Source organism: Pelmatolapia mariae, linkage group LG18 (genome assembly GCF_036321145.2).
Source record: "Pelmatolapia mariae isolate MD_Pm_ZW linkage group LG18, Pm_UMD_F_2, whole genome shotgun sequence".
NCBI classification, from domain to species: domain Eukaryota; kingdom Metazoa; phylum Chordata; class Actinopteri; order Cichliformes; family Cichlidae; genus Pelmatolapia; species Pelmatolapia mariae.
The window spans coordinates 8,541,125-8,566,651 of record NC_086243.1 but is presented as its reverse complement, the minus strand read 5'-3'; the positions used below and the strand labels follow the sequence as shown (position 1 = coordinate 8,566,651).

Sequence of the window (25,527 nt, the reverse complement as noted above, 5' to 3'; positions counted from 1 at the left end):
AGCAGGTGCATCTAGTACAGGTAGAGCTGCTGCAAAAGCCCACAGAGCTCAGCAGCCAGAGCAACAAATTCTGGATCCTTGGCTTTTAGTTAGCAGTTAGCATTAGCAGCACATGCTGCGTCTGATGTGAAAGGACCTTTATGCTGCGCACTGTGACTCACAGCAATGCTCTCGGGTCAGCCCTGACTTTGTGTTAAACTAATCCTAAAGTAGTAATGGTATTTCTAAACACTGATATACCACAACTTTATCCTTTCAACAGCGGAAACGGAAAGTTAGGGGACCTAGCTTCTATCGGATATTTATATAGAGATCCTCCAGCTTCAAACTGTATTACCCTTCAAGGACCTGCAATTCAAAAAAGCGCCTCTCCGACAGCCAAACCCATCTGTTCTCTGATTGGATAGTTAAATTTGTGATTGGCATGACATTGGCCAATCAGATGAAAGGAAGAAAAACCGGGTCAAAATTCGTACTTGTAACTTGAAACTTGAGTGCAGTGTTTCACATGTAATTTTTGGCTAAGTCCACACACAACACTTTTTTTCACACACACAAATTCTTTTTACACATACAAATCTTTTTTACACACACACAAATTCTATTTACACATACAAATCCTGATTTACAAGTACAAAATATTTATGACCACAATTTGAGCCCATAGAACTTTAACAAGAGCAACTGGAGAGCATTAACTGACTCATTTAGGGACTGTGTTAAATTAACTGTTTAATCAATAAAAAGGGGGAAACCTACAGCCTACCTAGTGTATTTAAGTCTTCTTTCACTAATCCGTTGTTAATTGAATAGTATAACAGTTGTAGTTTCCTTGTTCAGGGTAGGAATTCTAAAAACAGCCTTGTAATTTACCCCTGAACGTTTACTACAATGACGCACAAACATCCACGAGAAGTGAAACTAACCAAAAGGCATTTTTGAATCTAAGGGGACTTTGACATCCTTCTACATTAGATACAAAGGAAAGCTGAAATAAAAACACTCCGCCTTATTCTCTCTCTCTCTCAAAAAAAAAAAAAAAATGGAAATAAAAATGATCCTTTAGCCAAAGTTAAATTTTCAACACCTTCAAATTCCTCAACTAATAGCTGACTATAAGACTACTATGACAATACTAAGAGGTTGTCTCCCAGTGGTTACCAAAATGTGGTGTAGTCACACTGATAGGGTGCAGAGCTTCTGAAGTTGGGGTGCCAGATGAAAAATATGAAGTAAAAATGATTTGAATTATTAATTCATTAAGGGTTTTTTAGGGGGAATTTAAAAAACACACACACACAAATTTTTTAAAATTAATTTCTGATCAAAGAAAAACTTGAGGGGTGTGGAGTGCGAACTGTTTTCAGCTTCTGAATGCCAGAAAAAGTCTAAGAACTGCTGCTGTAGTTCAACGCCAGGCCTGTTCACAGTATTTCTAATCTGTGTTCCAGGAGCTCTAAAGAAGATCAGCTGCAGGCCGTTTGTTGGATAAAAGCCACAGTCAAAATCAAAGGATGAGGACTCATCTCCTCTGCTTGGAGTTACTCGCTTTGGCAGTCCACATACTTGTGGCCAGTGGACAGCTGGAGCCAAAGAAACAAGTTCCCCAGGAGCCTCTCACCGTTACCCAGAAACTAGGGCTCGTGGAACGAGATGTGCAGGGTGCGGTGCGGCCCAACAGCACCATGCCCCGCCGCCGCCTGCCACCCATGTGCACCAGAGCCACAAAAATCGGAGTCACTTTCAAGTACATCAACACAGTGGTGTCCTGCCTGGTTTTCGTTGTCGGTATTATTGGGAATTCCACTCTTCTGAGGATCATCTATAAGAATAAGTGTATGCGTAACGAGCCAAATATACTGATCGGCAGCCTGGCACTTGGAGACCTGCTGCATATCATCATCGCCATTCCCATTAATGTTTATAAGGTGAGAAAAACTGCAGAATAGCATAGGAACAGTACTTAAGTCATAGAAAGCATGAGCTGCTTAACATTATTTTTACTTACAGTCCCTCCTTAAGACTGTAACTTTGTGAGGTCATGCACAAATATTTAGCTGCATCCCAGACAAGTACTCAAAAATTTCTATTAAACTCATGAGCACACATACACACACATGCTTGTAAAAGCAGGCTTCCACATAATTTTCAAAATGTTATTACCTTACTGGATTCTGAGCCCCTCCATATCCCCTTATGTCTCTGGTATGTTTTAATCTGTTGGGCTCCTTTTGTGTGAGTGAGTGAGAGAGAAAGAACCAAGAGCGTCTGTATATTTGGGTAAGGGGGCAAGCATGTTAAAACAGCTGGTCACAGCCGCATACCATAGCAAAGACAGGACAGACGGGGTGGTACGGAGAGAAACATGTCCACATCTGATTTTAATAGGTTTTCAATCACATTCCAGACACCCATTCAAAGACAGCATGAAAGGTTCCATATCTTTCATGCTTAGCAAAGTTTTCTTCTTCTCTGAGAGTGTTCTCACTAGGTCACAATGCCTGGAGTTTAAACTGAGGCAAACAGGACTCATTGTGGTTTTAAGGAAAAGACCAAAATGTTAAACCTGGCAAGAATAGAACGATAAGTTCAGGTTCACACATGCCTGGCCTGCACTGGATGCCTGAGGCTGAGTAAAAATGGGGGATCCTCAGTGGGGATTACAGTGCTGAGTCTGTGTGCGTTGAGTATCGACAGGTAAGCATGAAGCCATGGCAAATGAACAACAATCTTTGCTTGTTTTTTTTTTCAATGCCGCAACTGCAATTAAAAAGCAGTGACTTTTTATCCTCACTTTTGCTCTTGTTCCCACTGGCTGCTGTCAACTTTGATGAATTAGTAAACTGACATTTTGTTAATGCCATTATTGAACGGTGAACAAAAAAAGGGCGCAAATAAACCAAAACAAAAAAAAAGTGTTATGAAAGACATCTTGGTGATAAATCCCCAATTTTTCTTTTAAATTGCAAAAGCGAAAGAATTAAAACAGTAACTTATGTCAAACTGTATCGTATTTACCATGGCAATGGTTTCTTGACTGCTGTTTGGAAGCCTCAGGTTTAGCATTTTTGCCATTACAAGTAAGCAAGTTCATGTTAGCAAGCTGCAAACATATTTGTGTGTCATACAGATACAGACAGTGCTAAGCACAGACCTAATGGGTAGATCACTTAACTACACAGGAAGCCACTGTATTTCTGTTAAAAATGCCAACACTAAAAATGTGGTTGAGAGACCCAGTTTAGGGGTGGACCTACCTGAGGTAAGGCTAACAGGTAGCAAGTGGCTCTAGCTGCATGAGTCATGCACTTCTAATGCAAAACTTTAAGAATAAATACATTTTAAACAGATGAGTTCTATATATATATTTTTAAATTGCTTTATTGTACAATGTAGTCACCATGTAAATATACCAGTGATAGCCATCTTATGAGCTGCCTCTCAACAAAAATGCGACTAAGTACATTTCCCAAGCCATCAAACTCTTCCTTTAACTAACTGACTCCACATGTCACGCATCTTCCAGGTATCGTGCCGTGGCCTCATGGAGCCGTATCAAAGGGATCGGAGTTCCAAAATGGATGGCTATCGAGATAGCGCTCATCTGGATAATATCCATCATCCTGGCTGTGCCAGAGGCGATAGCCTTCGACATGATCACCATCAACCACAGAGGACAACATTTGAGGATCTGCTTGCTGCACCCCATGCAGGAAACGGAATTCATGAGCGTGAGCTGTAACACACCGACTTTTAAAGGCCTGTGGTTCACTGTGCAGAAAAATAGTACGTGTTGACATAGCTGTATGTCGTATAACATATACTTACATGGACAGACAGACGCAGAGGTGAATGTGTACATGTGCGTGCATACGCTTATACGTACACTTAAAACCACAAGCACTCGTAATCATACTGTGACAGCTTCCCAGCTAGATCGGGGTTAGGAAGAGTTTACAGAAATGAAACACTGTCAAAAAGAAAAAAAGTCATGGATCATAAGAATTAGAACATCCCCCACTTGGGTGACAGAAAACACTACAGCGGTTGATTATGTGTAGCATAATAGCTAATGGATTAATATAATGTATTTGCCATTACATTCGTCTATCTTCATGTAAAAAGAATGATACATTTATTCCCACTGGGGCCTTATGATAAATTGATTTGTAAAAGCATGTCAACAGCAACTTGAAACACACCCTAGAGTCAACCAGGTCAGACCGTGGTTACACACCATTAAACTCCATTTGCTTCTGACATACTTCACCTTTAACTAAAGATTTCCAGCACAGATGTTTGTGCCTAATCCAGTGCAGTCCTGTTATGTTCTCTGTGCAGTTTTATAAATCAGTAAAGGGCTGGTGGCTGTTCAGTGCGTATTTCTGCCTGCCGTTGGCCTGCACTGCCATTTTCTACACCCTGATGACCTGTGAGATGCTGAGGAAGAAGAATGGCGTGCAGATTGCGCTCAGCGACCATTTAAAACAGGTAAGACGGTGAAACTAACTTTATTAGGCCTGTTTGTTGTTGAGTGCTGACGACAGATTTAGTTGAGTTAAAGCAATATTTTTCCTAATGTAATAGGACGACAAACAGACAATACTATTAAAGTAATGTTCTGTACTGTTTTCAGCCTAATTTGCAACTCCCATTTCCTACTGAATTCAATTTGATTCCTGATAACAAATGTTTTACATTTTGAGGGGAAAACATGTTTCCAATGATGCCTAATTCCTTTAAGGCTTAAGTTTCACCACAGCTACTTCAGTGCCAAACTGTAATTTATGTGTTTTTGTGTGTGTTCAGCAGAGGGAGGTGGCAAAGACAGTGTTTTGTCTGGTTTTAGTCTTCGCTCTGTGCTGGCTGCCTCTCCACCTCAGCCGTATCCTGAAGCTCACCATCTATGACGAAAAAGATCCAAACCGTTGTGAATTGCTCAGGTATGGAGGGGAAGTCATGTTAATTTAGTAGATAAAAAACTTGCCCCAAAGACAGTGTGAAGTGGAAGACTAATATGCCACTGTGACATATTTTAGTTTCTTTTTGGTGTTGGACTACATTGGCATCAACATGGCATCTGTCAACTCCTGTATCAACCCCATCGCCCTCTACATGGTCAGCAAGCGCTTCAAGAACTGCTTCAGGGTAAAGTGTAACTCACTCAAGAAAGGCTTTACTTTTGTGCGAATGTATTTTGTTTATTGGTGTTAAACTGCATCCACACATTGAGTCACATTGACTTCCGAAATGTGAAGTGACTAAAGGCAAAAAAGATTCTGGTACCTCAAAGTAGGCAGGTCCCGAAATAAAATATTCTCAACATAGAGACAAGCAACTGAAGCAACTACCAATGAGCGTGCAGAGCCCCTTTTCCAATAGTACCTACTCAGATGGACTCAACTCGGATCACCTGGTTTTCCATTACAATCTAGTACCGTGGTCGTCATTATAGCAACGCGGTCGAGCCTCCCATAACATGAATGCTACAACAAAGGCGGACACCGAGGCAACAATATACCTGCTGCTCGATCTGTGGCTTTTCGTCAGACTCGGGGAAGTGGTTTTTTGTAACCAATTCCCTCGATGTCGGATATCAAAAATGGCAGTTTTGATTTCCGTGAACGAGACTCTCTCAGAACTCATCGAGTAACGCCACTGACCAGCCATTCGATGACATGCAGTCTGACGATGTCACATTTTAGTACCTGGTCAGATCGCTTTGAACGCCATCTGAGCAGGTACCATTTTAGTACCTGATACCAGGTACTATCACTTAATGGAAAACCCTGAAAAAACCCGATCTGAGTAGGTACTAATGGAAAAGGGGCTTAGCATACCAGTGATCACTACATCATAGCCGACCGACCATCAGCTCAAAAGCAATGCACAATGAACTAATCGCTTCCCGTGTGCACACAGGTTTTTGTCTTTACAACACAAAATTAAGCTATCCGCTAGTTAAGTGACGACATATCAACCCCTAGGCTGATTTATAGTCATTTTTGGCGTCTTCTTACTGCCATATGATGCTGTTTGTCTCAGCCCACCAGATGAAGTATGAACTTTTACTGAAAATAGTTTAATCCTCATTCTACATCTTTACTGTAGTATTGTATTTATTTTAGCTTAACCATAGCTCTAAGGCTAGCCACCAGATAGCACACTATTATATATCAACTAACCCAACTTCACTAACCCTCTGAATGATGTTCATGTTTATTTTTCTGCCTTTGTTTACTTCCAAAGTTATAATTTTTTGTTTTTTCAGAAAAAAATTCATTCAGAAAATGTTATTTCATATTTAAGTGGAAACCTGCTCTGCCTAACCTTCCACTAACTTCTAACTTTGCTAAATCTTGTAAATCTTCTTTTTCATAAAAGCTTGGACCTTAAACTTTATAGTAATACCTGGAGGGACAGCTACACTGATCATTTTATTAGAGATGAAAGAGCATTTAGTGATTTTAACTCTCAGTGATGCCTCAGTGTTTGGTCCCAGAAATTTTTTTAACTTTTACTAACTTGGACTATTTCTAGACAAGACTTAAATTTCTGTGCCAAGCTAACTTACTGCTGGCTTTAGCTCTACCATAAAGAAAGTAGTAGTGATACAACGAAAGGAGAATAAGCTTATTTCTTACAGTGATGAAATATTTCTAAGGCTGCAACAAAAAAAGCTGTAAGAATCAGTCACTATTTCGTCAAAGTGCAAACAGTGTTCACACTCTTCCTCTTTTCTCGCAGCCTAAGCCTCACAGTTTCTTTTCTTCTTTAGTCCTGTCTGTGCTCCTGGTGCGTAACGACAGAGATGTTAATGGACGAAAAGCAGACGTGCATGAAGTATAAAGTCAGCGACCGAGGCTCCGAACAGAGCAACTTTCGCATGTCCAACAAGTCATGGTTTGAAGTATGCCTGAGTAAATGAGGACAAGGACCCATTTGTTTTTATCTACAGCATAATATGAAGTGTCCTTAAACTCTTAAGATCTATTACCATCAGCGATTGTATCATATTGTTCCATACTTGGCCTGTTCCTGAGGCTTTATGCATTTTGTCATTGTATTAGTGCCTGATTATCTTAATTTGACTCCTTACCTTTGATGTAGGGTTTCTTTTTTCAATACATATAACACATAAAATCATGACTATATTACAAAAAGAAAACAGTAAATTATTTTTATATTAATTTTTAAAGATTTTTTTTTAGGTTTGCCTGCTGTTGGCCTAAGTGTACAGTGTATTCTGTGTGTGTGGGAGTGTGTGTGTGTTAGTGTGTGTGGGAGGGTATTTGAGCGTGTGGCCTCGATTTAAGTGTGACAGCAGGCAGCATCATGTGATGGCGAGTGCCAACACAGAACATTACTGTGATCTCTCTGTTTTTCTCCCCACTTCTTTGCCCCAAACACACACATACACACAAACACACACACACACACATATCTGACCTGGGAATGTTGCTTGAGGCTAAACCAGTGTCACGCATGTCACATTAGCTGTCAAAGAAGCTCTCTGTCCTCTGATCTCTCACCACCCTTCCTTGTTTCATTTCTTTATCCACTCTCCTTGCCATAACTGTCTTTTTTATGTCTGTTTTTCCTCTTCTTTTTTACTACTTCTTTGTCTTCTCCCATACTTTTTACTTATCTCTGTGTTACGGGCCCCAGGAATGGTGCCACAATAACAAAGAAGAAATCCCTGCAAATACAGGTAAAGTTCAGGAGCAATGAAGACACAGTGCACTCGGTTTGCCTCTCAGATTGCATCTGAATAGTGGGCGGAAGTCCATCCCCCTAAAGCAACTGGGGTGCACCTGCCTTAAAATAATAGTTCCACCTGAGGTGTTGCTCCATTTTTCTGTCCTTCTGCACAGTCCATGTGACAAAATAATATACTGCATGAATTGGTCATGTTACCAAAGTCATTTTGAATATTCATAGTCATAGAAAATAACAAATAAACAAATTAAATAAATTAAATTAGATGATTAACACAAAAGTGGTCACACATTTTGGGTGTGCCACATCTGCAAATTCCTGTCTTGTCTCTCTGCCATAACCTTTCTGCCTTTGTTCCTCCAGCAAGTCTTCAAACAATCCAGTGTGGTTTGACATCAAATCAAACCCACCTAACTGAACATAATCACATTCAGTACATTCCTCTCTGAATTACTTTTTTATCTCTTTCAAACATAGGGTAAACTGATTTATCTGGTTTTGGATAATGCTGGTTACTAATCTTACTGGTGTGATTGATCACCTCCTAGATCAGTGCTACATAAATAAATAAATAATTAAATAAGCTGTTACACAACTTGGATAACAGAGCGAATTTTGTTCAGTGAGCTACTTATCCAATATTTTATAATTAAGCCACAAAAGCACTGTTTAAAATCAACTCATTTATTGACCCAGGCAAATTTATTTTGGTAGTTCAAGAAGCTGTAAGAAAAGCTGTAAATGTAGATTTATGTGTCAAATTAGAAGTAGTATGGTACTGCCCAGTGGTAAAAGAATCCTTTCCACACCTCAAGCTTACATTATTGTTCTTTTGTTTTTTACATTTGTACAAAGAGGGTTCTAAAAAGGTGTAGCTTTACAAAAGCCTATATGAATATTCCTTGGTGAGCTATAGCTTAATGTAATGTATTGCTTTTCTTTTTTAGCTGGTTGGCTTTTTACAAATTCTTCCAGCTTCTGGGGGTGGATGGGGGAATGAAGCTACTATGGAAGTGCCATAAATATAGTTCTAACACTCCTTACCTAGTACCATAACGTCTTATATATATGTGTGTGTGTGTATATATATATAAATATATATATATATATATATATATATATATATATATATATATATATATATATATATATATATATATATATATATATATTACAGATAGGTAAATTTTTTAACTGGGGCCCTAAGTTATATGTAATCTAAGACCTGGCTATTTTAAAGGACTAACAGGTATAACTTTTTATATTTTCCAAAATAACACACTAAGGAGTTGGCCATTTAGTTTCTTAACTTTCTCCTGTAATTTACCCAGAAACTTTTTGATTTAAGCCTGTTGTGCTCTAACCAAAATTAGCATTTTATTTAAAATACCTCGCTAACCAAGCTGCTAGCCAGCAATAGCATTAGTTGATAATTTCCCACCATTTGCTCATCCAAATAAACATCAAGGAGGGGACAGTCAAAATAACAAACCTGACACACTCTACAACCAATCCAGTCTTTAAGTGATGACGTATGAACTCTGCTTCCAGGTCCAAACTACTCTACCTTTATTAAGGTGTTGTGTTTTTAACATGTTTTAATGCATTGTATCTTGTTCTATTCAATCTGAACACGCTCCTAAAAAAAGGCAGTGATCACTGTCAGCTCTTTCAGTTTTTATTACCACTATTCATTTTAAAGCTCAGTTTTAAAACCTTACGATGTAACTACAGCCCAGCCCATGCAGCAGTAAATTAATGACTAACCTTGTATTGTGGATGGTTTATCTCAGTTCTTCTCCTGACTGAAGTTTGATCTGTTTACAGCATCCTTAAATGCAGTTGCATTTGTCCCTAACCCTCACATTAACTTTTATCGAGTGGAAAAAAGCGTTCATCCTCCAGATTCACTGTGCTAATGTGTTTTATTATGCTAACCATAGCTGTGTAGCTAGTTACCACATAGCACATCATCATAGCCCAACTTCAGTAACCCCATAAATGTCACTGCTGTTTAGTTTCCTGTCTTTATTTATGTTGGAAGTGATAGCAGAACTGTACATTTTAATTTTTTCAGAAATCCCTCAGTCAGAACATGATATATTATGTTTAGGTAGAAACTAGCGAGCTAACTTCTAACTCCATTAAATTTCATAAATTCTGTTTTCATGGATGCCTGAAAACTTAATTGTTACACCTGGTAAAGCAGCAACACTGATCATTTTATTAATGATAAAATAATTTAGACAGTTTGTAGCTCTCAGTGATGCCACAGTGTTCGTTTGACTTTGGGACCTGAAGCGAAGTTTGGACCCGGAAACAGCTAATGACGTCAGACTTAAAGATGACATCATTAGCCGTAGATGGATGATGTCACAGGGACTACATCCATCTTTTCTAAACAGTATGGCTTTAAGTTGTACTAGGATTTATCATGTTCTTCGCTCTAAATGTGTGCATAATTTGCAATAAGAATTGCAACTGTACATTGTAAGATAAAGCCCTTACAAATTAAAACAAGCTATTGAGTCCATCACCCAATAGCTTGAGGAAAATGTGTTTACTGTTATAAAGTGAGAATTGGGGTCATTGTCTTTATACACTTAGTAGCGTCAACTGGCTATGAGAAAGACTGCTTTAAAATAGTGGTTTCACTTTTCAGATCCAGAGGTTTTATAATATTCTATCTATACAGGTTGATCAGACAACATAAATGTGGTTGTGTTTGTTTGTAAGACAGATTGTTTTTAACCATTAGATAAGGCCAAGGTGGTTGTTCCTCCGTGCAAATTCTTAAACGTCTTTATTTCCAAGAAAGACAGCTTCATGAAATACGTTCACACATATACAGAGTAAATGTGGACACCAAATAATCATAATTAAACCTACACATACCAGTGCAGTTTGTCCTTTTCTCTCCACAGTGTGTTGGATTGCAGACTTTATTGTTTTGAGTCTGGCTCTCAAGGGCTGAGGTGGGAATAAATCTGATCTGGTCCGTCTCTGTTCTTTTTTTTCCCTCCAAACATTCTTTTGCATTCCATTCGCTGTTGTGCATATTTACACAGCATGTTCAGCAAGACTGCGCCAGCGAACTGCATTCAGAAACAATTAGGAGCATTTATATGATCATGATGTTTTGACTTCACTTTCAAATGTTTGAGAAGAGAAGCTCTTTGGCAAATTCTGGCCTGAGAGTATGGCAAACATCACTGCTTGGCACTTTTAAAGCATTTGAACCCATATAGGCATTTTCATCCAGAGCTGTCATACACAGCTTCTGACAGATGTCTAATAATTTAAAGGTGTATTCACACTTCTTGATGTATATGTCTTGCTGGCCTCCTTCTTAGTCATCTAATATTTATTCAGGATTTGTAGCACAGGGAGGAGAGCTTTCAGTCTGGTACAGATTCTGCAAACATTTGGGCAGAACAAAGAAAATATGCTTTTGTTGTGAGTGTGAAAACGTGTGTGCAGTTGGAGCCATGGAAGTACTTCAAGGGAAAAATGTTAAACCAAGTGCAAACCGAGACCCCCGTGCTGGCTGCGAGAACACAAAACGAAGATATGTGAGTAAGCACGTGCATAAAAACAAAAAAAAATGCTTTCTGCACTTTTTTTTTAATTTGATATCTCTTTTGGTCGCACACCACTGACTTTGCACTTCAAGGAATGGCTGATAAATGACACAAAAACGCAACTCATCAGTCACTTTCACATGTCACACACTTGAGCACATGCATAGACAACACAAGCACGCCGAGCAACAGAAGACGCGGCAGAAGGTGAGCAGACGTGGCCAGCAGAAGGAATTCATCAGACTGACGTTCCATGGACTCTGGAGCTTTTCTTTCCTTCTAGTTCCTCCTCAGTTCTACATCAGGGGACATTCAAGCGTTGTGTCACAGTCTCTCACTGTTAGCACACTTCCCCCCCCTCTTTTTTTTTTTTTTTTTTTTTTTTTTTTGCTTGTCTGACAACGTGATGACAAATCCATGGGGCTAGAGTACATGATAAAGAACGATTCATCAGTCACAGATACGCATATGGCGAGCAGGTTGGATTCCAAATGCTGGAAAAGTGAAAGTTGTCAGTGCGCAGCTCACATCAGATAAATCTGCAAATATAGTCTACTGGGGTCACTGGGCTACAATTGATAAACCATAATTGAGTCTATACAGTGTGGTTAGCACTGTCACCTCACGGCAACACGCCCCTGGGTTCAGATCTGCTGGGTTGTTTCCGTTTCAAGTTTGTAAGGTCGCTGTACATTTCTCTCCGAGTACTCCGGCTCCCTCTCAAAAACAATCATGTTAGTTTAATTGGTTTTTCTAAATGGACCATAGGTGTGAATGACTGTCTCCATTTGTTATTTAATGTTGATATGATCCACAAGAGGATCAAATAACCTTCCTTTTAAATAAAAGGAATATACGGCCTCTTGTCCAGCCCTCTTAATATGTCCATTAAACTCTAAATGAACTATTGGCAGTCTAGCTGGACTGTGGGTAATGTATACACTGCATTTTAAGAGCAATGCTTGAAATAAAACAGAGGATATCCATGTTTAGGCTGCATTCCTGCATACATGCTCATGTGTCCGTGGTTTTCTTGCTAATTTTTCCTTAAGTTAAAAATGTCGACATGTTCTTTTTTTAATCAGTCGGTGTCGTGCTCATTTAAAATCCTAAAAATCTAATGTGCGTCACCCCTAAAAACAAACAAAATAATGAAGCAAAAATAATGGAAACATTTCTTGAACCCAATATTTGAGATTCAGTGCATTAACTGTCAGTGACAATAACAATGACCCCCCCTCTCCCCGGTCTTTCACACAGATAAACACAAACCCATATTGTAATAATCAAATCGTGTGCTCTACTACTTTACAAAAACATTATGGGAGTGAACCTCGTTTTTCAGCCAAACCAGCACATTCCTCACGAAGCTGCCCGCCGTTGCAGAAGTTGGGAAACTGACTAAAGAAATAAAGGAATGAAAGAGAGGCCTGATTTATTCCGCCTTATCAGTCCAACCAAACCCAGCCCTGTGAAAGGTATAAAATGTCCTGCCATGTGAAAAAAAAAAAATTTATTTAAAGAAGGCAGCTGTACTCTGTAAAATGGGGTGGGGTGGGGGGGGTGGCGGGGGGTCATTCTCCAATCTTGAAAGCAGTGTCACAGGCAGTGGGACTGGGTGCAGAAGACGCCATCCTCAAGAGAAAATCTATGACTTCCAAGAAACACACTGCCAGCAATGCTGAGCCTCACTCACAGATTTATAGGCTACAAGCTGTCTCTGTTGCCGTTGTTGTGTATTAACAAAAAGAAAGGGAGGGAAGGAAATGAAAATGTGGATCAGATGTTTTTTTTTATTTTGAAGGCTGCCGATGCTGAGTTTTACCACTGGGGAGCGTCTGGGACTTGATAAAGTCAGAGTAGCTATAACAACCCCCTTTTTTAAACGCTATTATTCTGACTACATTTCACTGGGATGTTATTATTAACTGCACAAAGCAACAGGTGACACTGAAATTTCTTTCTATTTTTTTTTTTTAGTTTAGTTAATGGTGAGCTAATAATCTGAGGTCAAATTTAGTGATATCATCAGCACACACACATGCCCTCTGCGTCCACACAGCTGCTTGCAGATTGGTTGCTTGGCTCTCTGCTGCTTTACATTGCAAATACACCCGTGTTTACATTTGCTCCGCACTGACAATGGTCACTATGGGTTACCTTGACTCACAACACAGGTAACCAATGAGAACTCGCGGCATGGAAGGGGAGGGAGGGGTGCGTGTGTTTGGGGGGGGGGGGGGGTGCTCAGTTCTCTGGAAAAAAGAAAAGAGGAAGCGTGAACTGACAACGACTAGAAAAAGAAGAAGAAAAAAAATCACCATGATCTACGCTGATCTGTGATCTCACGTCTGCGTGACGCACTCTCTCTGGTGGCTAGACACTGACAGGAGGGAACTGATCCCACGCCTGTAAGCAGATGAAGGTTCTGTGTTTGCCAAAAGTAATGAGAACAATTTCCGTTTCCCTCTTGGATCTTGCAGGCAGCTGCTGCTCTGTCACATACAGGCACGAGCTGTAAACACAAAGGTAAGCAGACTGCTTCTTATTCCATACAACAGGCCTACTACTCTGTATAGTATAGAAAGGAGACACAGAAAGAAGACCAAAAGAAAAAAAGAACTAAATATAACAAAAGAAAATGTCAGAAGACGTTTGGGTGTATGACTGTATGCTGCATGACATGTGCTGAAGAGAAAGTGAAAGTACTTTTCAGAGAGTGTAGGGTTTTGAGCGCGGCTGTTTGACTCTCTATAAATGCTGTGCCAGAAAATGTAGATTAAAAGAAAGAAAGAAAGAAAGAAAGAAAGAAAGAAATACCTTTCCAATGATTTACTTTCAGTGACGGCTAAACCACTCACATGTTTGCACGCGAGGGAGGTTGTAAAAACAGTATTGCGACCACCTCTGCTGTTCTCTGGCTCTCAATCTCTTGTGCTTGACACACACACAAACACACACCATATTTTACTGCATTCATTTAACAAGGCCTGGTTACCCCAAGCAACAAGAGGGGCTTATCAGCTGCTCCCTCTCTTACCATGCTGTTATCAGCCTGGCCTAGTTCACGCACACACATATATATAACACTGCTCCTTTCTGTCAAACACACCCGCACGCTTTCTATCTCAGTCTCTGACTCTCTCTCATGCACACACACGCAGACTGGGGAATGAATGTTATGGGGGGCTTATCAGTGTCCTTAGGGGCCTGGCAGCCACTTCACAGACTCAGATCCCAGTGCAGAGGCCACAGAGACAAACCTATGTGACCAGAGTGCTGATGAACACAACATACTGTGAGAGACTGCAGGCTGCAGGGCACGGTAACAATGAACGTATACATATGGCAGCACAAAGGCAAGGCCCTGGTGGCTACTACTAAAAAAAAAAATAAAGAGAGGAAGGGACAAATGTTTCTATTAATGTGTTCTGTTGGGGTGTGACGAGTGAAACTTCACCGCCTTGTTTACTTCAATAGAACAGAAAATGCAAGCTGCAGTCTTCATGTTTTGTACTTTGCTCTTGTATTCACTGGAACTACGCAAGCATGGCAACTTGCCATGCTATATAACCAGAGCAGACTTGCAGGTTAGGACATAGAAAAAAGCTATTAGTTATGTTCATTATGCAGTTTAGCTTGGCTACAAAAGGCAGAAAAAAAATGTAAAAAAAAAAAAACCCTAATCATAGTAATAATAATAATTTGAAAATAAAACCATCTTGAAATATATTAAAGAATGACAAATTCAACTCCCCATTAACTACATTTCATACTAAAATGTCCATTATCAAAAAAACATTAACTTACATCAACTATATTACTAATATATGTCATAATAGGACATTAAACTCTATTTATTCTGCTTAAAATTGTATTAAACACAATGGAAATGTTATTTATAAATGCCATTATTTTAGACTGTTACTCTGTTATTCTGCTAATTTACAGTATACAATTATAGCACTGAGTGCTACAAATGTCTGTCTAGTGATAAACAATGAAATATGAAAATAATTTTTCAAAGTAATTGTTAATTTAGTCATCTTACAAGTCAACAGCACATGCTATGCAACCATTAGATGGCTAAGTGATCAAAGACACAGCAAGCTTCTAAGATAATATTGAAATTAGGCTTAATGCTATTGGAATTGGTTTGCATAAAAATCCGATAACAATATTTGTATCAGTAACTTCGCCAAGACGTAACACTATAATAAAACAGGATACCGCAGTCAAATAAAGACCTCAAAGTATCATATTATCGCTGTTCTCACACTGCAGGCTTACTTGTGGTTCCTACAGGTTTGATGTACTGAGCATTTCTTCTTCACTCACCTCTTTCCTCGCCCTGAGATGAGTGCATTTAATCTAAAATTAACGCATTAAAATAATTAAAATATTATTAAACTCTGGCACTTTCCACCATAGTCTGTTTCTTGCGCCCTCTTTTCTCTTTCCCCTCATCCAGTTGTTGCAGATGGCTGCCCTTCATTGCCGGAGGTTTCTTCCTGTCAAAAGGGAGTTTTTTTGTTTCCAGTGTTGCCAAGTGCTTGCTACTAGGGGGTTGTATGATTGTTGAGATTTCTTTCTAATGCTGTAGGGTCCTTAAATTACAGGACAGAGTGCCTTGAGGTGACTGTTGTTGTAATTTTGTCCTATATGAATAAACTTGGATTGAATTGAACTGCAATGAATTCAGGCACAGTCATTAAAAATCCACAATAACATATCATGTAAGATTTACTGTAAGAAAAATACAGTACTAAAAAAAATTACAATTCACAGAGTGATACTGGTGATATTAATTTTTTGTTACTAAACTTCTGGTTCCAGCCCTGACATCAAGTGATGCATATTACATATGAACAAAAAAGGACTACTTTTCCTTGCTGACTTCTTCTTGAACTTCTCTTGCTTTGGGGAGTAAACTATCCTCCAGTTCACTCATGTCCCACCTAAATCATTAAGTGCCAAGTGGCTGCAAACATCACAGGAAATCGAAAATGAGAGGACCACTGCTGGCAAAGACATGCTGGCAGTGGTTTGGCGCAGGAACTCAGGAAGCGGTGCCTCCTAACTGAGCTGTGCTTCCTGTGTGATAACTGACCCAAACATATTTTGCCTCTATCTCTCACACGCATACACCAAGACAAAGAAAACCCACACGTTCTCCATCTATTTAAAAAGGAAAAAGAAAAAAAAGGACCTGTGATACTATTTAGGTTACAGAGGATTTAACCTAAATGTTGGGATGATCTTCAGAACAATGATGCTGAAGGTAAGTGACGGAGTGGCAACAGTGTTCAGAACCTACGGTAGATTTTTGCAGGAGGAGGCAGCTGTACTGCTAAATTCGCTTAAAGGTTAACCGAAACTTGGGAATTATTAAACAGCGAGGACTGAAGAGAAGGGGTGGCATTAGAAGCAAAGGGAAGACAAAGGAATTCAAGGGAATTAACAATGTTGTGATGGCCAGATACAAGAGGAGGGACAGAAAAACAAGCAACCAGGAGAGAATGAGAGGGAGTAATGCAAAGGAGTTGAGTGGGGGGTTGCAATTTTGTGCTAAACGTCCCCTTCACGGTCATGTCGTGAGGAATGTGCACAAAATGGCCCTGAAAGCCAAAAGCTGAACATTGTGCAAAGACATGATGTTGTCACCCACCCAACCAACCCCCTCGACTCACACCGCACACACAGCCCAGACACACATTTCACTGCAAACGCTTCCTTCCTGTTGCTGGTTTAGCCCAGTTTAGAAGACAGATAAGAGCAAAAGAATGAGATATGTGACAGAGGGGGGAAGCAAATTACGATGTTCATTTCTCTGCATCTGAGACCAGAGACATTTCAAACACATAAATAAATAAATGTTCGGCAATGCCCAAAAAAGTAAAATTGTTCAAAGTCTAATTTTTTAGCGTCTGCAGGTGTGGTCATGGTGTTTGTTTTTGACTCTAACAGCTCTTCAACTCCCCCACCTCACCCATATATTTTTGGGTGTGTGTGTGCCTCTCTGTTCTTCTCTGGCAGGTTCAGTCAGACCACAGGACAGTTTAGCACTTCCTCATTGAGAGCCGGTGCAGAGTGAGCGGGTGAGCGTTTCCTGTGACGCCTCTGCATCTCTGGTCAATAATTACACTCACATCACTCTACCACTACCAAACCTCGCTGCATGGAAGGACGCAGGCTGCATCCCATCCAGGGGGAAGTTCTCTGACAAGTTATCTGCGTGTTCATCGGAAGGATTGTCTCCAGAAACGGGACCTGCCTTGATTCGACAACACATCAGACCTCTTCACTTCTTACCAGACTTCAAGGGGACGCTGTGATGCTATCCTCGCCCAGTTAAGAGTTTGTACGCGTGCTTTGGGACATTCAGCCATGCTGCAACAGTCAGAGCTCATCTTTGACTTTGCCAGTGACCACTTTAACATGTCACAGGTGAGTCAGAGCTAGACAGCGATGAACTTCTTTGTGTGGAATTGCTGGCAAACTTCTGATGTCGTCTAATTTCATGCCGCTTTTGTGTCCTGCAGCTGGGGAGTCTCACAGATTGCCCTGCGGTGATTGTAGAGCAGGTTCCACATTCACACCTGCTCTCATATACAGGTCTAGCGTGTGAACAGTCACAGGATCACCAGCAGCTGGTCAAAGGTCAGCGCACACACACACAAGCACACGAACACATACGCACTCACTGCAGCCTTTCTTTACCTGTCAGGCTCACATTTCATGATAGAAGATCCCCTGTCCTCTGCGAGACGGTGCAATTCTTTTTTTTTTTTTTTACAAAAAGAAAACGAAAGTTTCTATTCAAATTTTATTTAAAAAATTAAAAGTAATTCGCGGTTTCGAAAAAAAACCAGCCTTGCTTTGCACATGCGTATTCAGCCCCTCGCGCACATGGACCACCCTCCGCTGAAATTCAGGAAGTAAAAAAAGAAAACATTCCTGGCTTGTTCCTGGGGGGGAAAACAACAGTTAAATGAATCATATTAGGATGTAGACGTGGTCAAAGCGAGCTACAGCACACATGCTATAGCTTGTTCCTCACACGTCCGGGGATTGAAAAGTAAGTGATATCGCCGTGTCGGGTTATATTTCCGTCAGTGTTCAGGTTGGAGGGAGCAGCTGAATTGGCGCATGGCGAGGAGGAGGCTCGGTTAACTTTAGCTCACAGTAACAGCAGCACTTGTGGATAATTTACAGACACTTTACTTGAACGTTACAACCGTTTTGGGACAGCAGCCCATCTCGTATGTTTCTCTAAACGTGGCGGTTTGTTGTGACAGGCTGTGGGTTTGCTTCTCCCGACGGCAGAAAGTGTTTTCGAGTCCACGACAAAACAGCTGTTAGCTAGCAGATGTTTTCTAGCTCACTGCTTCTTCACGGGCAGCTCATCACACACACAAACAAGATGCGCATAAAAAAACACACACACGCAGACTCCCTTTTGATCATGTTTAGCCTCGAGGACATGCACGTGGGGAGATGTAAGCTGTTAGACAGCACAGCGTCGTTGTGAAGCTAACAAGCAGCCGAATATGAGTCTGCCAGTGTTATTTACCTGGACGGAAAGCACTTGAGGTCAAACTGCTTGGAGTCAGTGACCGAGACTCGGTGTCATTTAGTTTACTCAAGAGCTGCACTTCACTAAGCTCTTTGTTGTCTGTAAGAATTCCAGCTTACTTTGTGCTCTTCCATCCGGCTGTGTTTTGGAGGCAAATATTCTTTGGACTTCTATTCTAGTTTTTTTTTTATTATTAATTATAGAATTGGCTTCATTTGCTACTGATGTGAACATTAATGAAAGTGAACTAATGCTGGAAGAGTTTGTAGCATCTGCATAATAATTAAATGTATTTGTGTGTTTTTTTCTTTTTTTTTTCATTCCCAAAAGAAGGGAAGTGTAAAACAGAGTGCAATTATTTGCTGTCACGTAAGCCTTTTTTTATTTAACTGAAATCAGCATAGCAAAAACAAGCCAGATGTTTGTTTTTATCCAGCCATCACATATAAACAGCACATATAAACTATAAACTTTGTGTACTAAGTCATGACTTGGCTTGAGCATAAGCAGTACTTATATGTACCCACGCTACATTCTGCTCATTAAATATATTTTACCCTGCAAAAGGAAGCAAATGAATAAATACATATAAACATCGTCAAAATTATTCACATCAGTACAGCTCAAAAATAGCTTTGGATAACCAAATGCGAATTACACAGTTTGAAATGTAGTCTTTCATAATTTACCCTCAAAAATAGATATACATCTATTATATATAGTATATATAAGCGTCACTCATGCATTAAAAATCTCTGTAAACATTCTGGGAGTGTTTAGAATTCACTCTAAATATTATTGTCGTTTTTTTATTTGTTTGGAAAATGGAATTTAATAAAGGATTTCAGCAGTTTGATGCCTCTGTTGTATTTTAAAATGTATTCAGATGTTTTAATGGATGTTGGGTCTGGACTGCAGACGGGCCTGTTTAACAGCCACCCTCTTTTACTAGTGATCCACGCTGTTGTAATATGTGAAGAACATTGTCTGGATTGTCTCGGTGAAACAAAAATTGTTAGTCATCATGTTGTCCTTCAAAACCTGTTTATCTGACTCAGCGTTAGTGATGCCCTTGCAGATGTGCTGGTTTTTGTTGTCATGTCACAGAGGTGACTGTAGCTCAGAAGGTAGTTTTCCACTAATTGGAAGGTTGACAGTTTGATTCCTGGCTGCTCCAGTCTGGTTGCCACAGTACCCTTGTGCAAGATACTGAACCTGAAGTTGTTGTCTGTCCAGCTAAGTATGAATGCGTGTGAATGTTAGACAGAATGCACTTCGCCATAGAAAAAAATACTTGTGTGAATGAGGCATGTATGTATAAAGTGCTCTACTAGAGTAAAAAAGCCCTATATAAGAGTAAGCTCGAACCAGAGAGCGGAAGCCTTTCTAAAATTTGCTAATATGTTGAGGGTTTTTATATATATATATATATATATATATATATATATATATATGCATGGTGGTTTTAACCTTTGTGGCTAGAAAGGAGTTGAGTTCACTGACAACAGTTTCAAGTGTCCAAAAGCACATGTATTGACTTCTACCACAGAACTGTCCAGTCTGTTTTTAATGCCGTGATGTTCATATTCATTTATGCCCACTTTTTAAACATTATAATTGTTGCTAAACTTTGCCTGTTTAGTTTTACCTCAATAACGTTTTTGATGCCTCTCCCAACAATAAGAAAAAAAAACCCTAATAGTTTGTAAATAGAAACTACATCTGCAGTTACTAAGGAGAACCTGGAAACACTGTTTAGTAGCTCACTGTTATATAGTTGTAACTATTTGCATTGGACACACTCCAATTTTACATCAACAAAAACAAGTTTTACTCTTTGATAATTTTTTTGTGGTTTTTATTTTTTGTAGTGGAGCCATGTGAAAGTGGGGAGGAAGAGACCATGGAGACGCTTGTCTCTCCTGACTCGTTACTCAACATGGAGTGCGCTGATGCCCTCTCCCTGGAACACTACTGTAAGCACAGCTGCGTTCACCTCAAGCATGCTGCTTCCTGATTATTTCGGTGCAAGATTTTATTTTTAGGCATTACAGTGCTGCTGTTTTTTTAGCAAATCTGTTTCTGAACCCCTGCAGCGCAGGCCTTCTTACCATCGCTTGGCGATGTCATCACTACTCCTGTTGTGGGGGAGGAGCTTGTGGGAACTGTCAATCAGTCAGAGTGGTCGTCATTGCACAGAAACAAGCCTGCGTCGCAGCTGCGGTCCAAAAAGAAAAGTCAGTAACTTTCCTGCTCAGCTTCTTGTACGGGTAGAATTTCAAGGGTAAAATGTTTGTGACTGATTTTGGACTGCCTGTGTGTGCAGGCAGGAAACCTCGACATCGAAGAGCAGAGTCTCCCACGCCAGAAATTACAGTAAAGAAGGACAAATACAACAAAGGTATTGTCAAACAGAACAAGACCCTGTTCCCTATAAAGGCACAGCACAAGTCACCTGACTGCACCTGAAATGATATAAATGTGTGTGCACCTCACCCCTACCAAGTTCTGCACAAGTAAAATTATGCAACCGTGCTTGTTTTGGGGAAGCGTGCTATGAAAGTAGGTCTTCACCAAAGTGATTTAACCCAAATCTTATCTGTTGTTTTACTTTTTCGTTCATGCGCTTTAGGCGGAAACACCCTTTACCTGTGGCAGTTCCTGATGGAGTTGCTGCAAGATAGACAAGTCTGCCCTCGTTACATCAAATGGACTAATCCTCAAGCGGGGATCTTCAAGCTGGTCAACTCAAAAGCAGTGGCCAGGCTGTGGGGCAAACACAAAAACAAACCAGATATGAATTATGAGACAATGGGCAGAGCACTCAGGTACAACACGGCAGCTCCCAGATAGAATTATAATGTTCTTTGAAATTTCTCTCTCTGTAATTTGAAAAAAAAAATTATAATAATAATAATAATAATGAACAATCATAGATGTCAAAAGTGCCTTTTAAGGTCATTTATGCTAATTTTCCTACATTTTAACTCGGAGGTTTTATTAAGCACAACTTGAAAGCAAAGACATAAACAGCCATTAACAAGTTTCCTAGCTTTGGCTTTGTACAAGTAATGGCACATTTAAGAGTGTGAAGTAATCATTCAGTTTACAATGTTTAACAAATTTATTAGAATACCACTAAATTAGCAGTATTGTTAATTAACAAAATTATTTTTTGATGTTTGTGTTTTAATGTTAGGCTATGAGCACACACAAGCATTAAAGCATTAAAAATGATATTTTTAATGCTGAAATACAATAATTGTTGTTAGTCATGAATTTTCAACAGAGCACAATGTTGTTACTTTTTGATTAAGATGCCAAATAACGCTTATTTACTTACATTCCTGAACATAAAAAAATTGTTTTAGTGCTTGAGCGGTATGCCTGATTCGTTCCCGGCTTCTCAGAAAAGTCCGGTGTGTTACCCCAAATTTGGGTATAAAAAGTATCAAAAAATATAATTTGAAGTTTTAAACAAACTTTTGGCAGATTTCAAAATATTTGTGTTTTCTTGTTTTTATGACAGGTCTAATAAATAGTAGAGCTGAATAAAATCAAATGGTGCTTATTGTACAGTCTGCTCGAGTTTGATCCTGCTTGTCAGTACTAATTTAACCTTTTTTAATTTTTAAAGCAGTTTAACTCATTTAATTTTTAATTTATGTATATAAATGCAAGTGTTTATCCAATCTAGGTTAGTAAGAAAAGGGCAGGTATGGAACCTAATCACAGAACACCAAGAAAACGGTATTCTGTATTCAGTAAGACAGGATTAAAATGCATCGATAAAGAGTCAAAAATATATTTTTGACAAAAAACAAAAGTTTTTTTGTCATTTTAATTTGAGATTTTACAAATGAGACATGAATAATTAAAAACTGTAGCAGGTTTGAAAGCTGTCGGTTTCTGCTTTTTCCATGCAGGTACTACTACCAGAGAGGCATACTGAATAAGGTTGAAGGCCAGCGCCTCGTTTACCAGTTCACCTCTCTCCCCAAAGACATGATTTACATCACCGATGGAGATGGCATCAAAGAGGAAGATGACGAGGACCACGATGACAACAGCGTCAACGACGAAGGCTTGAGCGACGACTCTGACAGTACTGTATCGTCTAGTGACCATTCAGCGGAGGAGCAGGAAGATTCTCAGCCACCACCAAAGAAATCGTCCCCCGTCTCCGGCCGCGCTCCCGCTTCACAGCGCACCAGGCCCGCTCCCAGGCCCTCAGCTCAGCGCGACACCGTCCTGCGTCCCACCAGCTCCAGTTTGATCCAGGAACAGCATCTGCCTATTGTGTCGGCTGAGATGCTACGCACGCTCCAGAACCTGCAAAAGGTCCAGTCTCTGAAACCTGCCGGTCATGCGTCAGTCTTCAAAACGGCTCAGCTGCTGGGGAGTCTGTGCGAGCGGCAGGCCGCTGCCGCTGCCGAGGTGGCCATAGTGAGAAAAGGTGCGCCGGAGATGCCCGAGAAAAAGTCACACCCAGGACCAAAAACTCCACAGCTTATGCCTCTGATTAGCTCTGACCAATACAAATAACAGGTGCCCACTTTCTATTGAACACACAGATGCCTGTACACTCCACTGACTCAGGACCACTTACAGGGCTGCACTTTGCTATGACAATGCTGATTTAAAAACAAAGGGACCTTTGATGTAGAATATTATTTTAGATCATAAGTACACATCAGTGCTTTCTCACAGCGCTGACAGGAACCAAAATCTCACAGCAGTTTACCTTCTCAGCTTTGAAATCTGATCATTTCGCCTTATTGTCATTCTGTGTAGCCCTTTGTTAAACCAACACCAAAGACAGACATGCACTGGAATCTCTGGCCTCTCTGCACTGCCTGCAGACACTTTCTCTGCTTGCACTTCAGCTCCAGTGTCCTGGAAGCAATTATCTTATCACCACACTGTGCCCTTCGTCTCTGCCTTTTGCTCTCACTTTCTCCTACATTGTTTAGTTTTGTGTCTTTATGCTATCACGTGCTGAAGCATTCCTTTGCCTTAAAAGTGGCTTTGCACTAATGTTTACCTCTGCTGTATATTTCTTCTGAAGTGCCTGAAGATGTCAGTCCATCCTATTTCTGGTAATCATAAGGGAAAACATTCCATATTGTTATTGTTATTATTGTTGTTGTTGTTTTTTAAGATTGCTGCATTTTTTTGTCTGCATTGTGAAATGTTGAAAACAAGGGATCACTGTTATTTTTTTCAAAGTAGTACTTTAGCACTTGCGCTGTTTATTTTTTGTTTTTCTACACCGTGGGACTCTTTTTTTCTATTTTCTTCGTGACAATCACCAGTGAAGTGGCCTTGTAGCCACCCTGCCTCCTGTAAAATTATAGTGCTACTATTTATCTTTTCTCTTGTGCACTAGCTATCCATATATGAGTGCATATATTAAACTCGGAATCCTCTATCTGTATGCGTCTATTACGCACCGTAGGGCCTCAACATTAAAACCACTGTGTTGGCTGAAGTGAACATTGGTAATTTCATTACAGTGCAATGTTTGGCTGGCATTCACGTGGGTTTAGCATCGAGCTCAGCATTGCAGAAGGCGCCAGCAGCGGCATCTCAGCGCAAAGCAGACCTACATATTACCAGGCTGGTGGTTTTAATGTTTTGGCTGATCTTTGTGTACTGTATACCTGTGAAAGCGCCTGACTTGTTCTTTTGATGCCATTTTTTCCTTCCCTCAGGTTTATAAAGCATTTTTGTGCTGCACATATTATGTACTCTATGCAAGAAGTAAAAGTGAAATTGTTAGTTTATTATTTTCTCTTTGCCCGGTCTTAGCGTAGGCTCACGAAGCTGGCTTACAAACTTCACCTCACTCCAAATTTTAAAAAAAAATGACTGAAAGTTAGGCTGGCTTTCTGAGAGGCTAAACTTGGCAAAGAGATGCTTATAAAGTAACTGTGCCTGCAGGGAACTCTTATGCAGAACTATTTTCACTTTGTTAAACCATGTTTGTTTGTTTTGGGTTTTTCTGCCCCTTGCTTTTCAGTATGTGTCCTGGTAATGTCTTACCTTAATAGATTTGTAAGCTTGTAGCAGAGGGAGAGGTGGAGCTTGTTTTTTTGTTTTTTGTTTTTTTATGCTGTATTGTGTTTGCTTTCATGCAGTCCAGTGATGTTAAAGCTAATCGTCTATTATATGAAATAAATTTACATTTGTCATTGTGTGAAATCCATCATTGTTCCTTGAAAGACTCGGAGCATCAGTAGACATAGCTTGGTGAGTGTATATGTCACATTTGAGCAGTGCGTTCGACTGCTGCTTTATTAGTAAAGGCCTAATGCAATAATACAGATCTGCCAGAACTACTTCTACAGAATTCTGACACAATCAGTTTGTTTTTCTTTTTTGTTGTTGTCAGAAAGGTGTTAATTCAATTTTTGATTTGGCGAAGTTGTTTTTTGGCTTACAACATTAACACTGTCATCATGATAACTCACGAACAAGCTGATGTAGGTTTTTCCAACTGATACCATAGGTGCATTTACTAAAAATCATTGACAAGTTTGCATCTCTGTTACCTTGTCAGAGGTCAAGCTCTGTGAAAATCTTGTGAACATAGTAACTGAAGAAAAATGTCACATAGGCTTTTCAAATTGATACGATTGAGGAGCTTGT

The 25,527-nt window shown here is 39.8% G+C and overlaps 2 protein-coding genes across 4 annotated transcripts; both read left to right on the top strand.

Moving 5' to 3' along the window:
• The first annotated feature begins 1,514 nt into the window (after window positions 1–1,514).
• Window positions 1,515–7,148, top strand: LOC134617491 (endothelin receptor type B-like). Its single transcript, XM_065469576.1, has 7 exons — window positions 1,515–1,928; window positions 2,594–2,697; window positions 3,527–3,731; window positions 4,342–4,491; window positions 4,810–4,943; window positions 5,040–5,148; window positions 6,779–7,148. Exons 1-7 carry the CDS (start codon window positions 1,515–1,517, stop codon window positions 6,926–6,928), a joined length of 1,266 nt encoding a protein of 421 aa, XP_065325648.1. The 3' UTR covers window positions 6,929–7,148.
• A 6,425-nt stretch (window positions 7,149–13,573) lies between these two features.
• LOC134617552 (ETS-related transcription factor Elf-1-like) lies at window positions 13,574–25,080 on the top strand. Of its 3 annotated transcripts, none has more exons than XM_063462832.1 (8): window positions 13,574–13,829; window positions 17,337–17,747; window positions 17,843–17,960; window positions 20,748–20,852; window positions 20,973–21,113; window positions 21,203–21,277; window positions 21,509–21,704; window positions 22,803–25,080. In XM_063462832.1, the coding sequence occupies exons 2-8, from the start codon at window positions 17,688–17,690 to the stop codon at window positions 23,419–23,421; spliced, it is 1,314 nt and encodes a 437-aa protein (XP_063318902.1). In that variant the 5' UTR covers window positions 13,574–13,829; window positions 17,337–17,687; the 3' UTR covers window positions 23,422–25,080. The 3 variants fall into 3 exon arrangements, with proteins under 3 accessions (XP_063318902.1, XP_063318903.1, XP_063318904.1); XM_063462833.1 differs by lacking the exon at window positions 13,574–13,829 and adding an exon at window positions 16,423–16,581; XM_063462834.1 differs by lacking the exons at window positions 13,574–13,829; window positions 17,337–17,747; window positions 17,843–17,960 and adding an exon at window positions 18,235–18,378.
• The last annotated feature ends 447 nt before the right edge of the window (window positions 25,081–25,527 follow it).